Source organism: Vicugna pacos, chromosome 18, assembly GCF_048564905.1.
Source record: "Vicugna pacos chromosome 18, VicPac4, whole genome shotgun sequence".
Classification (NCBI taxonomy): domain Eukaryota; kingdom Metazoa; phylum Chordata; class Mammalia; order Artiodactyla; family Camelidae; genus Vicugna; species Vicugna pacos.
The window spans coordinates 46,804,611-46,820,793 of NC_133004.1; the positions used below are offsets into that span (position 1 = coordinate 46,804,611).

The window sequence follows — 16,183 nt, forward strand, 5'->3', positions numbered from 1 at the left end:
CCACTCACCCATCCAAACCTGACCCACGTTTCTCGCACACTTGTTGTGGGAGTCCTGCTGAGCTGCCTCCCCTGGGGAAGGCCTTGGGGCGGGGACGCAGGTTGTAGACACACGGGCAGGATGGTGCTGGGCAGCGGTGGCAGGCAGGGCCACACAGCCTGACTGACGTGGAGAGGGAAGTGGGCAGAGCCTGGAGGAGCGAGCGCCAGACAGGAACGTGGCCGTGGGGACCACCCAGGTGGGGCCTGAGCCCCAATGGAGGCTGTGGGGAGACGGGCAAGGCCCCTGGCTGCTCGGATTCGTCTGCGGGGTCCAGGGGTCAGGGTGGTGGGGACGGCCCAGTGGGACAGCCCAGTGTCTTGGATGGGGGCTGCTGTGGGGCTTGGGGGTCCAAGGTTGGTGGCCCCAAGCTCACCGCCGGGAGGTGACAGTTTGCTGCTCTCAGTGTAGCCTGGTGGCGTCGGCCTCCCCAGGGAGCATAGCAGAAATGCAGGGTCCTGGGCCCACCCGGGCCTGCTGCCGAGCCAGACTCTGCCCTGCAGGCCAGCTAGCCGCGTCGAGCACTTGCAGCGTGCGGCTGGAAACACACTCCACCCGTGGTCAGACGGCCCCTTGGTGCCGCCTGCGGAGGTTCTGGGGCTCGGGGCAGGAACGCTGTGCTGGGTGTGACACCCTTTGTCGAGGGAGGGAGGGGGCCCAGACACGGGTGTGACCAGGAAACCTCTGGCTTCCACCTGCGAAGGCTCCTGAGAAAGTCCGCAGAGAGGCCGGGGCGGGTGGGTGCCAGCGGGGCCGGGGCCGGGGCCGGGGCCGGGGCGGGCGGGCCCTTCATTTCCTTTGTGTCCTCTGCACATCCGCCTGGTCACTACACAGAGGGCCATCTCCAGGGGCTGGAGGGGCCTGGCCTGAAGATCCCCACCCAAGGGAGAGGCTGGGTCGGGGGGAAGGGGTCTGCCACGGCCCCTGGGCTCCGGGCTGCCCTCAATCCGCCCCGAGGCCCAGGCATCCGGTCAGCCGGGAAGCCTGGGGCATAAACACGCCCGCCTCCCCCAGCTCAGCCCTGACTGTGGGTCCAGGCACCAGGGACTTCTTTCTGTCTTTCTTTCTGTTTCTTTTCATGGTTTTTCCCCGAAGTTCTATTCTTCTGTAACATCTTCTTTAAAAAGCTTTGCTGAGATACAGCTCACACGCCGACCAGCCAGCTCACCCACTGCAGCACAGTTCAGCAGCTTCTGGTGCGTTCGCCGCGTTGTGCAACCGTCACCACAGTCAATTTTAGAACATTTTTGTCACTTGAGAAAGAACCCCAGCCCGCAGCTGCCACGCCGCCCCAGGCCGAGGCCGCCACGCATGGGCCCCCGAGTCGGATCTGACCACGAGTGGGGGCGGTGCTGAGGGCGAGGGCTTTCGTGTCCGGCTCCTTTGCTGACGGAGCATCGCCCTTCAGGTCCGCCTGCGCCGTCACCTGTGCCAGCCCCCCACCTGGTACGAAGGCCCAGAACGTCCCCTGCCGACAGACCACGTCCATCAGCGGGCGGACGCTGGGCTGCACACCGCCGCCACGTGCTCTGATCACCCAGCTCTGAAGGCGTGGCTGCGGGAGCCCCCCCGGGAGGCCGCAGGGATGCCCCCACCCCCGGCTGCGCGTGCTTCACAGGAACACGAGTGCCGCTCCGGGATCCCGGGTGGAGGGTCCCGGTCTCTCTCTCTAGCCCCTTGGGCCACACACAGGGGTCTTCCCACCGTGACCCCCGAGACAGTGAGCGGCCTCAGATGCAGCATCGCCTGCAAGGGGGGTCACGGGAGCCTGCGTTCCTAGAAGGGGGTCCAGGGGCCCCCGTCACTCCGTCTGTGCCTCCCCCACGCTCCCGCCCAGCTGCCTCCCTGTGTCCGTCCTTCGCCCGCGGAGCCGACTCAAACTTCCGGGTCAAGGGTTCACTGCGTTTTCCTGTCTCGAGAGGCATCCGGCGCCTAGTGCGGCATCTCAGCCCCTCTGCGAGCCCTCCGCCTGAACCCTTGGCCGCCTGGCTGTTGCTGGGCTGTCAGCCGCTCCTGCCCCCCGAGGGCTCTGCGTCGGGGAACTGGGCCCTCGGGGACGCTGAGTGAAGGCGGCGTCTCTAGGTGACGTGCCTTCTGATTCTGATCATGGTGGGTTTGCAGTGGAAAGGTTTTCACTTTGAAGTAGTCAAATGTGTCAGCTTTGCCTTTGTGGCTTAGGGCCTGCAGCTCACCGAGACAGGCCTGCCCACCCCTAGGGTTGTTTTTACTCAGAACAGCTTTATTTCTGTAACTCACACGCCGCACACCTCACCCTTTAAAGTACATAAGGCAGGGGTTTTCACGTAGTCACAGGCCGTGCGGCCTCCAACACGGTCAAGTTTCTGAGTATTTTCATGTCCCGGAATAAGCCCCACGCCCACTGGCAGCCTCTCCCGGCCGCCGCCCCAGCCCCGCGGAGTCGGCACATCTGCTTCGTGTCCCGACGGGCTTCCCAGTTCTACACGCTGTGCGTCCGTGGGGTCACGCACCTGTGCTTCTGCGACCTCTGTTCATGGGGCGTCGTGCTGTCAGGACTCGCACACGCTCCGTCCCTTTCGTGGCTGAGCCCTGTCCCTCGTGTGCCTGGGCCGCACCGTGTCTGCTCGCAAGCTGGCGGGCGCCGGGCTGTCTTGTGTCCCCAGCGCCGTGAGCAGGGCTGTGAGGGCCCTCATGGGCGCGTTCACCGTGGGCACCTGCGAGCGGGAGTGCCGGCTCTGTGGGAGCTCCGTGTTTGACATCTGCGAGTCTGCTGAGCTCTTCCACGCCAGCCGCCCCTCCCGCCGGTGAAGCCCGGAGAGCCCCGTGTCCGCACGTCCTCGCCGACGCTTGCAGCTGCCTGTCTGGTGCTGGCCCTCCCGGAGGGCGCCGGGTCCGGGGTCTGGTTTGCACCCCCTTGTGGCCAGTGGTGCTGAGCGTCTTTTCGTGGGCGTCCTGGCGGTCTGTACGTCCGCTTTGGAGATGTGTCCATTCCCATCCTCCACCCATTGGAAAATGGGCGTCTTTGTCTTTTCAAGTGAGGAGTTTTCATTTTCCAGGCTCTTTTTATGCTCTGGACGCAAGTCCCTTGTCAGCACTCGCGAGTGGCTGTTCTCATTCTTCGGGTTGTCTTTTGCCTTTCTTGCCCTAAAAATGCCCCCAAACGCAGTTTGCATTCTTAAGGAGCTTTGCAATGTTTTAATTACTGAGATAAAACTCATGTAACAGAAGTCACCATGTTAAAGTGAACAAGCCAGAGGCGAGAATGCACAACGAGGAAGAGTCTCCGCAGTAAACGGAGTCGGGAGACCGGACGGGTGCACGCACGGGAGTCAGGCTGGGCCACCTTCTCGCACCAGCAAAATAAAATGAGCTCAAAGCGGGTTAAAGACCTGAACGCGAGACCTGAAACCATAAGCCTCCTGGAAGGAAACACGCTGTGAGCTCTCTGACGTCAGCGTCCGCGGCGTCCTTCTGGACCTGTCTCCTCGGGCAGCAGCAACAAAAGCGACAGCAGACAGGCAGGGTCACGTCAGGCTGAAAGGCTTCTGCACAGAGAGGGGCGTCAGCAGCAGAAAGGCAAGGCCCCGCCGAGCGGGCGGGGGAGCGTGCGGACGGTGCGTCTGGCGAAGGGTCGGCGCCGCGGCGCACCAAGAACCCATGCAACTGAGCATTCAAGGAGGAAAATCAGGTTCAGAGTGGGCAGAGGACCTGAACAGACATTTTCCCAGAGCAGACACGACACACAAATGGCCCACAGGCCCTGAAAAGACGCTCGACACCACGGATCGTCAGGGCGTTAACCAGAACCACGATGAGATGTCACCGGACGTCTGCTGCTGGGAGTGTGAATCGGTGCAGCCACAGTGGGAGACGGTACGGAGGATCCTCTAAAAATGAAAAACAGAGCCTCCGTAAGGGCCAGCAACTGCACTTCCGGGTGTTTACCAGAGTATTTTTAATCAAAAAGATATGTGCACCCTGTGCTGACTGCAGAATTGCTTACAGCAGCCAGGGTGCAGAGACACGGAGCGCCCTCCCCTGGGTGTCTGCGTCGTATGCAGAGGAACATTATTCAGCCATTTCAAAGCAAAATCTGGCCCTTTGCGACAGCGTGGGTGGACCTAGAGGGCACTGTGCCAAATGGAATCTGTCAGATGAGAGAGACGAGACTGCAGGGCCCTTACGTGTGGATTCTGAAAACAAAACAAAACGACGTGAAAAACAGACTCACAGAAACAGACAACAAACAGGTGCTTGCAGAGGGCAGGGGGACGGGCACTGGAGACGCAGGTGAGGGAGACGGAGGCACAGGCTCCGGGCGCCCGGGGGCTGAGTCCGGGGACGGGGCTGTGTGCGGGGCTCGGCTCGCAGTGACTGGGCTGGCCGCGAGGTCACTGCGTGACTTCGAGCCGCCACGTCATTCACCTGAGCCCCGTGCTGCGGGTCCGCCACGCTGCAGGGAAAAAGTAAGTAAACACAGAACACATGTTCACGGCGTTGCGCACCGTCCCCTCTGGTTCCAGGGCACGCGTCTCGCCTCGGGAGGCCCCGTCCCCGTTGGCGGTCACCGCCCCTTCTGGTGTGCTGCCCAAGAAGCCGTCGTCACCCAAAGTCGTAAGGCTTCGGCCTGCAGTCTCCCAAGGTTGCTTTAGGAATTGTCCTGTGACTTTCGTCTACCACGTTCATTGTTTAGCTTTGGAAACTGAGTCTCTGGTCCAGTCGGAGTTTGCTTGCTGGAACGAGCACCCAGCTCCTCCCCTTCTCCGGTGGTTTCCCGCTTCCTGCTGGCCGCCGGCCAGTGGACACGTCCCCCCGTCTGAGCTGTCACCGCCACTGTCCACCAGCTGGCTCACCCGCGCACGTCTGGGTGGGTGGCACTGGACGCTGGGTCCTGTGAGGCCCGCTGAGTCGGCCCGCGGAGCCAGGCTCTCTGGGCAGTACCTGCTCTGTTCATAGCAGCATCGTAACAGGTTTTAAGATCCGGTAGGAAGGGTCTTCATTTTCAGAATTTTCCGGGATGTTTTTGCTTGTTAATTTTAAAGTGAACTTTAGAATCATTGCTAGCTTAAAAAAATTCTATTCCTGGTTTTCCTTTTTGAGAACTGCTGAAAATAAACAAACATAAGGGGACATCTCCCTACGCAGGAACGTGGCCGGTCTTTGTCCAGTTTCTTGTGCTTCCCTCAGGAGCACGGAGCGGTTCCTGCGTGGACGCCGAGCACCTCTCACTAGGCGGATCTTAGGCGTGCTGTCCATTGCTCTGTCAGGGGGCCTTTCCTCTGAGCAGACTGGCGTTCTGTGTGCGAAAGCCGTTGCTTTAGAATTCTAAGTTGGTACCAGCCTTTTGCTGAAGCGTCGTATTGTTTGTGGCTTTTCCCAGTCGGTCCTCTGGGTCCGCCATGGCCACCATCTCATGGTCCTCAAAGTGCAGTGACTTTAGAGGGAAGGGTCAGAGCACAAGGAAGCCACCCTGCTTCCTGTCTCCGAGGCCCCTGTGGTCAGGCCCTGCCGCCCCCTGCACACTGTCAGCACACCAGCCAGGGCGCCTTTTCCCACATGCCCAGCACGACGCACCTCAGGGCCTTTGCACGTGCTATTTCCTGGGACTCCCTTGCCACACCCCACCCCGCCAGCTCCTCCAGAGGCTTCCCACCCCCCGCACCCCCAAGGGTCACAGCTGGCAACCCCATCCCCCACCTCTGCAGCCTGCCTGCCCTCTGGGGCTGAGTGTCGTCCAGGCTGGTCTGGGCCTCCCCGTGCCTGGCACACATCACCTGTTCCCTAAATGCGGGTCAGTGGAGCCCAGATGCCCTCCCGAGGAGGGACCCTTTCTGGACAGACGCCGGCCGGTCCACCTGCTGGGGAACGGCTCACATGGGTAGGGGTTCCTGTCCAGGTGGCCAAGCCAAGCCGTGGGGTCTGGGATCTGCCGGCCCCGGGCTCCAGGCCCCTGACCCTCCTCTCTCCGCAGTTCATGGCCTCCCGTGGGAACGCCGTCGCCAGAGCCATGTTCCAGTCCAAAGTGCCCCCCTTCTACTACCGGCCCTCGGCCTCCGACTGCCAGTGAGTAACAATGGGGTTTTGTCAGGAGCGCTGGTAAACAGCCTGCGCACTCGGAGACAGCTCGGGGTGACCTGCAGGCAGGCCTGGAGAGGCACCCGCCCAGGGAGCCGGGGAGCGTGGACCCCGTGAGCTCCCGCTTGGCCGTGGTTCTTGGTGTGGTGGGTGGTGGCTGCAGAGAGGGTGGGAGCAGACGTTCTGCAGGGAGCAGCTCCAGCCCCCGGGTCCCCCGGGCAGTGGGGGTCCCCGGGGGGCTGGGTGTGGGTGGCTCAGGCCGTCTGGGAGGAGGGTGCTGGGAGCCGCTGCTGTGTGCGGCCCACCCTGGCTCTGCGGGGCGGTCTGGGTCCCCTCTCCCATGTGACCCCAGCGTCGGTGGCCAGCCGTTTTGGGCCTCAGGGTCCGCGTCTCCCCACCCCGTGGGCATCGCCTGGTGACAGTGGCGCTGCGGTCCACTGGGTTCCCACTCCCAGCCCTCTCTGGGCGTCTCCTCATCCAGGCTGGACGGCCTGCCCCCCGTGCCCCCCGTGCCCCCCACCCCCGGCATGTCCCCGGGCTCTTCTGCCCACGTGCTCTTGCTCGGCCCTCAGTACCCCCACTCACATCTCAGCCCTGGGCCCCCTGACGCCCCCGGACCCCAGCCTGGCTCCGTTTTGCCGCCTCCTCCCCATGAGGACCCCTCCCTCACCCTCCGTTCCTCCTCGGGCCTCTCAGGGCCGGGACGGGTGCAGACCCTTTTCCTCCTCAGGCCCCTGGGCTCCTCAGGAGGAGGGGACGGATGGCTGGAGTCTCTCTTCCTGGCGCCCAGGGCAGGGTGGCACCCTGCACAAGTCCAGAGGTTCTGGAAGTCGGGGTGGCACCTGGGGCGAGGCTTGGACCCCAGCCTGGGGGGGTGGCTGCCGGTGTCGGGCTCAGCAGTGGCGGGGACGTGCCCACCAGGCGTCTCCGCATCCTTCCCGGGGGCTCCTGGATTCCCCACTGAGCACCCCCAGTGTCTGTCTCCTCCCTCAGCACCTCCAAATTTCCCTGGATCAGCCCCCCAGCCCGTCCCCGGCATCTCCACCCGCAACCCCCGTGCCCCCAGAGCAGGACGTGCCCGCGTGGCCCCCCTCAGCTGGCTCTGTGGTGGCTGGAGGTGAAGGGCCCGAGCACCTTCCCGCAGCCCCTCCCTTCTGAGGGCTCCTCCCAGCACTTCCCCTTTGTGCATCAGGAGCGTAAGGATCCAGCCCACCTTCCTCCCCAGCCAGGGATGCACCGTGGTTGTGGTCTCTGGGGCGAGGAGCTGGCTGGCCCTGCGCCCCCGGGCCCCCCGCCCCCACAGCACCTCACTTCTGTTCGCTCGGCCCTGCCTCCTCCCGACTCACTCTGTCAACTCCACACCCCGGGGAGTCTGCCCAGCGGCACCTGGACCCTGGCTTTGTGCAGGCTTGTGCGCTTCCAGTTCTGCTAGAGCCGGGGGTGGGGAGAGGGAGGCCGCTGTCCTGGCCCGGCTGCCGCAGGGGGAAGGGCTGAGAGGCGCGTCCAGGCACCAGGTGATGCCGGGGCCTTCCTTGCGTGTTGCCCCCACAGCTCACGCTCGCCACGTACCCGCATCGGCGCGGGCCTTGGGTGTCTTCTCTGTGAGCTGCCTGGGAGGCAGGCCAGTTCGGACCCCACTCCACAGGCGGGGAGACCGAGGCTGGCCTCAGCTCCTACACGCTGTGTCTGCCCTTCACCCCTCACGGGCAGGCCTGCGGACCACCTGTACATCCTGAGGCGGCCTGGCCGCTTGTCCTGGGCTCTCAGGGAAGTCGGCGCCCCGCCCGCCAGCCCGCTCGGTATGAATCAGCAAGGTGGCAGCTGCTCCTGAGACATGACTTTACCGCCACCGCAGGCTGCTCTGTGGTCTGGGCCGTTCGCATGTATGCCTCCCCGCCTGTCTGAGCGTGTGGTGAGGGGCAGGCCGGCCACAGGCTGTGTCCTGCTAGGCGCTCGGCTGGCTCCTCTGCGTCCTGGTCCCCGCAGAGTGCTCACGGACACTGCCCTGTCCCGTGCAGGCAGTGCGGTCAGGGCCTCCGGGGTGACCAGGCACCCCTGTGCCGTGGGAGTGCGCTCTGAAGCCCAAGCAGGCCCCGCCTTCCAGAAGCTTCCACTGGGTGCAGGCTCACAGGAGCCAAGCCCGCTGCGTCCCCACATGCAGTAGGTGCTCAGGTCAGGCAGGTCTGCCTGGGACAAGCGGCAGGGCCCCGGAGGGTGAGGATGCAGGGCAGGGGGGTCCTGGGGGAAGCTCCTTGCTGGGCAGGCAGCAACAGGGAAACCTAACCAGGCAGCCTGAGACCAGGGAGGGGCGGGGCTGACGCGCAGCCACAGAGGCGGGGTGCGGGTGCAGCCTCTCAGCTGTGCACACGTAGGACAGGGGCTCAGCAGCCTCCCTGGGGCAAAGCCTGGCGGCCTCAGTTTCCCTGCTATGACGCGGGCGTCATGAGGATGAAATGAGGTGCAGAGTCAGGGGCCAGAGAGTGGCCCAGAGCGAGTGCTCTGGACAGGGCAGTCCCCCGCCCACGTCTGGAGCTTGGAGCCCTCCAGGCCCGAGACTCGGAGGCCAGGCCCCGAGCCCCTTCCTGTGTCACCCGGTGCCAACGTTCGACCCTGACGTAGGGCGGGAGGTGGTGCCGGCTCCCCTCAGCTTGACCTCTGATGGAGGCCGGCCCCCTCTGCTTCCTGTGTGCCTTCTTGGCAGCAGGCCCCTGTGGGTGCCCCTCTCTTGGCAGCAGCAGAAGTCCCAGAGCCCAGGCCCCGGGGCCCCAGCGGGCAGAGTCCCTGTTGAAGAGGGCTCTGTGCGAGCTTCCAGGCCGGCAGCTGAGACAGCAAAAATTCAGGGTCTCCAGTCTGGGCCAGCAGCTGGGAACACAGTGTGCAGGGTGGGCCCTCCTGAGGCCGACTTCTCCCTGTGTCCTCTTGCGGTCGTCCGTGGCAGTATCCAGGTGTCCCCTTTGCACAAGGGCACTGGTCAGACTGGCTAGGGCCCACCCTGCTCTAGGACGACCTCGTCTTAACTCACGGACCTGCACCGTCCTGTTTCCAGACAAGGGTGCACCTGAGGTCTCGCAGGTTAGGACCACAGCAGACGTTTCTGGGGGGCGGGGACACAGCTTGACCCGTAACAGCCTCAGAAGTCCGCAGGTGAGATGATGGGGGTCTGGGTTTGCTCGAGGCGGGGCAGATGGAGGCCAGGACGTGGGTCTGGGGGCTGGCACAAGGGTGGAGTCTGCACTCTGTTTCCCTGGGGGCCGTCTGAATGACCTGCTCACCAGGCAGAAGGGGAGGCCGAGCCGAGGAGGTGACCTCCCCAGGGGCAAAGCCCAGCCCCCGATCTCCAGGCAGGGTGTCCTAGAACCCATGACTCGGGGCTGACCACCAGGTGGGGACAGTGTTGGGAACTGCAGTCAGACGCCGGACGGCAGGCAGGTGAGCCAGGAGGCGGCTCGCTGGCCGGCTAGTCATCCACTGGTCATCTCGGCAGGCGTGGCCCCCCGACGTGGGGCCGGGTGCACGGTGGAGGGCAGCCTGGGAGGCGGGCCACACGTGGAGGAGGGGGTCGGCCGCGCCCGGGCACCCGTCCAGCACACGTCCCAGCTTGCAGTGCCCAACTTGAGCCCGAGGGCCCAGGGCTGAGAAACCTGGCTCCCCTGAAACAGGACCCATCCCGGGTGGCAGGCCCCCCAGATCATCTCTGTGGTCATAGCTTGGGGTGTTGTGGTCACCCCCTTCAACGTCAGTTTCCCCTGATGAAGGAGGCTGGGCCAGGGGTCTCGGGAGGCCAGGGCCCCTTGTGTGGCAGGGCCAGCCCAGGCTCCTTGGCTGTCTCGGGCGTGGCCCCGGGTGACCAAGCGATTCGGGCCAGCTCTGCTGAGCAGGGTGGGGACTCCCCCTGCCAGTGCCTGCAGCCAGGGCTTCCTGCTGCTGCTTCTGGAAGCCTCCATGCCAGGCCCTGGAAACCCCTATGTGTGGGCGTGAGCCCTGGGGCCAGTGTCCTTGCCAAGGCAGTGGCCAGGGACCTCATGGGTCCCCTACCCAATGGGGTGGGGACAAGCCCACAGCATGGCTGTGGGCGGATGTGGCTGCATCTCAGGCTGGGCTCCAGGGCCCCGCAGCTCTGAGAGGCCAGGTGTGCAGTCCTCCTGTTACAGAGGAGGGGCGGCTGCAGGCGGGGCCCGAGCCCCCAGCGTCACGCAGCTCGGCCCCTGTGGGGGCTGGGTGGCGTCCTCCAAAGGACAGGCCACGTCCTGACCCCAGGACCCACGAGGGGCCTCTATTTGGAAGCGAGGTCTTTGCAGAGGAAGGGAAGGGTCTCGAATTAGATCACACTGGGTTGGGGTGGGCGTGCAATCCAGTGGCCGGTGTCCTCATAAGAGAGGAGCGGGGGATGCTGGGGGGAGGCTTCCTGAAGACAGATGCAGACAGAGGGGGTGTGGCCACGCCCCAGGAACTGCTCCCTGGCGGCTGGAGGCCGGGAGCAGCCTCTTCCAGGCTGTCCAGGAGGAACCAGCCCTGCAGCACCTGGACTCAGAGGGTCTGGCCACCAGACCCTGGGAGCACGGATCTCTGTTATCTTAGGATGCCTGGTTTAGGGCCGTTTGTCCTGGCAGCCCCGGGACCCGCACGCAGAGCCGCAGGACCGGGGCGCCCCAGGCCCAGCCGAGGGTGCAGCTGCAGGCGGGGGAGCTGGCTTTGAGGCCCAGCAAAAAGCCAGAGGCCCCCTGTTTGTTCTGTTCTGTGTAACTGACTGGAGGTGGAGGAAACTGCAGGCTGGGGGACGAGCCGGGCCGCCCCCGCCCCCTGCGCGGTCCCAGGACGGACAGCCTCTCTGAAGGGCGGCGGGGTGCACACCTCTGCGGGCACCATTCAAGTTTCTGTGCGTCAGAGGCAGAAGTGCAGGCTGAGGTGGCCTCTGGGGACGGGACTCTTGCCACAGCAGCCAACAAGGCAGCAGGGGTGCGTGAGGCGGTGAGACTGATTAGTAAGCATTTAAAAATTCAAAGCTGGTGGCCCTTCAGCCCTGCCTTCTGCGTGTCCCCACCACGTCCAGGGGCAGCTCTTACAGGTCTCGCAGCCCTGCAGTCAGGCTGGGACTGTCCCGACCCCTCTCTCGTCTCTCTCCAGGCTCCTGCGGGAGCAGTGGATCCGGGCCAAGTACGAACGGCAGGAGTTCACCCACCCCGAGAGGCAGGAGCCGTACTCCGCAGGTGAGGGTGCACGTTGTCCGTCTGTCCGCCTGCGCTGTCTCTGTGTCTGTCTCTCGGTCCACCGCCCCCTGAGCTGGAGCAGGGTCATTAGGAAGCTGGACGACTCCCTGAGGGTTCTGACCTGGCACCCAGGGTCCCCGCGGCTGCTCACAGATCAGCCCTGACCTGGGATGGGGGCCCGGGGGGACCCGCCGGCTGCAGCTGGTTGGGGCGGCGCCTCCGCTCTGGGACAGCCTGTGGGGCAGGCAAGAGGGGTGTGGACAGGCCTGGGGCCCAGGTTGGGGGCAGAGGGTGGAGGCAGCCCCAAAGTCTGGTGGGCCAGGCCCCCGGGTCTCTTAGCACCAGGGGGTGATCAGATGGAGGTGGCTCTGTCCGCAGGGGTGGCCGCTTTATCCCTCTAAGGGAGCAGCTGGTCCCCAGGTTCCTGGGCTGTGAGGCCGGGGAGGGGGTCAGCATGCAGCCCCCGCTCCTGCACCGCAGGCTGCTCCGTGTCCCTCTCCTCCCGAGCCCTCGCAGTGGCCCGGGGCTGGCGTGTGGCCTTGATTCAGTCACTGTGCCCTCCAGAGAGCGGCCTTCCCGTCTGCTGATGGTCCCCCACGTGGCGGGGGGGGAGGTCGCGGGCATCTGGGCCTGCTCAGCGCTGGGACATGCATGCACCGTGCTGCTCGCGAGCCGTGGGAGGCTCGACCCAGAGCCTCTGTCTCCCAGGCACATCTCACCAATGACATACGGTGTGTGGCCTCATTTCAGAGGCAGGAGCGGGATTTTGTGTCTGTTCCTGCGTCAGGACCTCTGGTTGTGAGTGACAGAATTCCAGCCCAGTTGGACTGGAGAGAAAAGGGACGTGGGTTGGCTCACACCGTTGGGCTGGCTGCAGGCACAGCTTGGTCTAGGGGTCGGCCAGTGCCATCGGAACTTGGCTCCGGGGTTTCTGCCTCTTGGGGTGGCTCTAACCCTCCGGGTGGCGGCTGCGCTGCGGCAGGTCCAGACTGTCCATCCCTGTGCCTTCAGGTTCTGAGAGAAAAGGGTGACTTCCACAAAAGTGTCAGAGAAAGTCTCAGCTCTGGTCCTGAGAGGTCAGGGGTGTGTGTGCCCCCGTCTCGGTGGCCGGGAGATGTGTGCCTGCCCGCCTGCCCTGGGGTCCTCCCAGGGCAGTGGGAGGTGTGTAGGCAGCACGGCCAGCATCTTCCTGTCAACGGCGTGTGGGGAGGGTGGGGTCTGCAGGCGTGCTGGGGTGTCGGGTCACGAGCCAGGCTCCTCACAGCCTGGGAGGTGGCGGCCCCACGGCCGGCCCAGAGTCCCTCGATGCCACCACCATTCCTCCCGTGAACCGTCCCCAAAGCCTGGGGAGTGAATGGAGGGCACCGGGCCGGAGTGGGGGGATGGCGGCGGGGGCCTGTAGGCACACGCGGTGGGACTGAGCAGGTGGCATTTGAAGACTGCAGCTTCTCCGTCAGATCCTCAGGGCCACGGAGGAGCAAAGGCTCGCATCCCACCTGTGGAGGACAGCCCTGTTGTCACCTGGACAGGTGCAGGGTCATGCAGGGGGCCATCGGTGGTGTGTTGGGGGCAGCAGCAGGCCGGCCCCTTACAGGATGGCGTAGGGAGGCGGACAAGCTCAGCTGGGCCCAGGGACCTCCGCGCAGGGTGCAGGCCCTGTGGGGGCTGCTGGGGCCCTGCCTCTCAGACCCCTGCCCTGCTGAGCGCTCTGCCGGATAGAGGGGCCCAGCCCCCCTCAGATCTCCTCCCGCCCACCCCTCCTCCCACCCCTTTTCCCCCCTGACCCCGGCCCCAGTGTCCAGGGCAGATGGAGCAGGTGCCCCCCCCGCCTGGCCCGCCATCCCCCTCTGAGCCCTGCCCTTAGGAGCCCGGGGGTTCCCGTGGGCCCTTCCCGCCCTGCCTGCCCCCAGGGCTTGCCACAGGAGAACTTTCTCACGGCGGGGGATGACACATCTCTGGTCACCAAGAATGCAGAAGTGCCGGCGGGGCCAGGAGGAGGGGGAACGCGGGCTCAGGAAGGGCGGGCTCTGAGGCGTGGTGTGAGGTGCGATGTGGCCCGGGGAGTGAGTGGCTCAGAGGGCCCTTGGTTGCAGGGTTGGGGAGCCTGCTGGGCAGCTGGGGTCCAGGGGGCTGGAAGTGGGCAGCTGGGGTCCCGGGGGCTGGAAGTGGGCAGCTTGGTCACCACTGTGGGGGCGCCGATGGGGCAGGGGTCCCTCTCATCGCGGCCCCTACTGGGGCCTCGGACGAGCCCAGCCTCTGACTGACCACACTCAGGGCGTCCCCGGACCTGGACAGTGTGAGCCATGGGGGAGGGTGCTGGGGGAGTCTGCCCCCGGGTCCACGCGAAGGAAGGGGCTGAACTGATGACGGGGGCGAGGGGGTCGGACAGGGGTCCTGCTAGTCAGCGTGCAGGGGGCAGTGACACCGTGTGGACGAGACCCGATGGGCGCACGCTGGTGGGGAGCCAGGGCCGCGCCGTCCCCGAGTGTCGGCAAACGGGAAGGTGGCTGCAGTGGAGGAACCAGGGTCCGTGTCACCACCAGGACGCGGACTTCACCTCTGAGGGTCTCTCTCTCTCTTTTAGGAGGAGTAATTAGGTTTCTTTGTTTGTTTACTTACTTGCGGAGGTGCTAGGCACGTGCTCCACCACTGAGCTGCACCCACCTCCCCCAGTTCAGAGGTGTTTTTTGCTGAAAATGCATAAGCTCAACTCAGAAGGCAGCAGACAAGCCGTCTGAGGGGCGGGGCAGGAGGGCCGGCCGGCCCCTCCTGGAGTGGCCGGTTGTGACCACAGGTGGACAGGAAGCTGTCGAGAGCGTGGGGGGTCGGGGAGGGGACGCGGGCCCTCCGGGACAGGCGGTGGTGTCCTTGGTGGTGTCAGTTACAGTGCAACCGCGGGCGTGGCAGCCAGGGTTGCCACGTGGCTGACAGTGTGGGAGGGAGTGGGGTTCCTGAGGGACCCTAGACGGAGGGGAGGTGCCAGCCTGGCGCCCCCCCCATGCCTGTGCCCTGCGCTTCCGCCCTCGGCCAGGGTCATGGGTGTGTGGGAGGCACCTGAACCTTCCCGGAGAAGGTGAGTGAGACAGATACTGGGGCACCTCCCACCTGCCCCCCACAGCTCCCGGACCACTGGGGTGACCCTGGGGAACAGCTGCCTCTGGCTGCACCCCCAGCCGTCCGCGCCTTGTACCAGAGCCTCAATGGCTGCCTTTCACAGGCCGACAATGGCGCCTGTTGTCAGAGGGCTGGCTGCCCCCAGGCACCCAGACTCAGCACTTCCTGCAGGGGCTTTGCTCCGCCACGGAGAGTGGGGCCCTGGCGCAGGTGGGCGAACGACAGCCAGCCCCGCTTTCCCCACCTGTGTAGTGCTGGGGACACGGGGTCGCTGAGGCCAGGTGTGGGGCCCTCGGGGCCCAGGGCGTCCCTGGTGGGGCTGGGGGTCCAGCTGCGCCCCGCTTCCCGGCAGGGCTCTCCCTGCAGGCTTGCGTTTGCTGCTGACTCATGCTGGAGCCCCGCATGTGGGTCTTGTGCCTGGGACATGGGGAGTGCCAGGGGCTCTTGGCCGGTGCTGGGTAGCCCGGGGGCGTGTGGTCCGCACATGTGGCTGAAGGCAGAAGCCCACCCGCCGAGGCGGGGTCTCTCCCATGTGTGCGGGCCCTGTGCTGGGTGCAGGGGGCACGAGGAGGGGAGCGGTGACCGAGGCCCTCAGCCTGGACCCTGGCCTCACTGACAGCCGCCTCCTTCCCTCTCGGAGACCAGGACTTGGTCCCGACGTCCCTGCTGGCCACTCTGCGACCTTGCAGAGTCAAGCGGTGTCTCTGGGCCATGGGTTCCTCATGCACAAAGTGGGACCCAGCTCAGCACCCTGATAACAGGAGCCCATGGGCAGAGCCCCGTGGCTGGCTCCCCGACGCAGCCCCTCACCTGGCGGGCCTTCCCAGCAGCTCCTGAATGAGATGAGGGGTGGCGGCCCTGCAGGGTCCCAGATGTAGGCAGACAGGCAGGCGTCTTGAGGCCAAGCCGCACCCTCTGGCCAGGCCCCCCTATCTGTCCTGCGCCTTTGCCAAGGGTCACTGGATGGAGCCGGCGTGCCCTGCCGAGTCTGCTGCTCCCTCTTGGCCATGCCGGGGGCTGGCCCAGTTGTTTGGTGAGCCCGGCGCTCAGTCCTCAGCAGTGTCCAGTGTGCGATGGACCAGCTGGTCACCCTGAGGGACGTCAGTCATGTCCAGTCTGTTCATGGATGGGCAAGGCCACTGTACACGTGTGACCGCATTCTCGGGGCACTGAGATTTCCATGTCTCTCCGGGTTACAGGGGAGGCATGGGTGACTTGACAAGAAACTGCTGACCGTGCTCCACCAGCTGCCCCATCCGCAGCCCCCGCCCCATGGAAGGTCCCCACTGCTCCACTGCTTGCCCACGTTGGGGGTTAGTCTTCGGGGTTTGCTCGGCTCTCGCCGTGCCAATGGGCGTGCAGTGCGTCTGGTCGCCAGCACTGGGGAAAGGCTTCGGCTCTTCTTAAAGGCGGTCCCACGGAGGGGTTTCTGAGAAGAGGCAGCTGGCCGGGGGCCCGGGATGTAGGCACACAGCAGTCGCTCAGTAAATGCAGAGTGAACCATCTAGCCCCTGCCCCAGGACCAGCCCGGCTCCGCTGTGTGCAGCCTGAGAGGCCTGTCCCATGGGGCGCAGTCGGCAGGGGCTGTGTGTAGGGGGAGGTGGGGGCAGAGCAGCTGATACCTTGGCCTGGAGTCTTCAGGGCTCTGGAAACGCCATGCGCTTGGGCCTGCCCGAGGATGGCCGAGGGGCCCGCGGCTTGGAGAGCCCGGTGCCTGGTGGGCAGGGTCCCCTTGGCAGAGCCTGGGCTGGCACGTCCCAGGTCACAGG

General features: G+C 65.3%; 1 protein-coding gene across 2 annotated transcripts in view; it reads left to right on the top strand.

The window, feature by feature from the left end:
- ADAP1 (ArfGAP with dual PH domains 1) overlaps window positions 1-16,183 on the top strand; it is a 57,975-nt gene that overhangs the window by 24,104 nt on the left and 17,688 nt on the right. For both annotated transcript variants that reach the window (XM_072943495.1, XM_072943496.1), the window contains exons 3-4: window positions 5,990-6,081; window positions 11,218-11,300. In XM_072943495.1, the coding sequence (XP_072799596.1) occupies window positions 5,990-6,081; window positions 11,218-11,300 (175 nt within the window). The remainder of the gene's footprint in view (window positions 1-5,989; window positions 6,082-11,217; window positions 11,301-16,183) is intronic.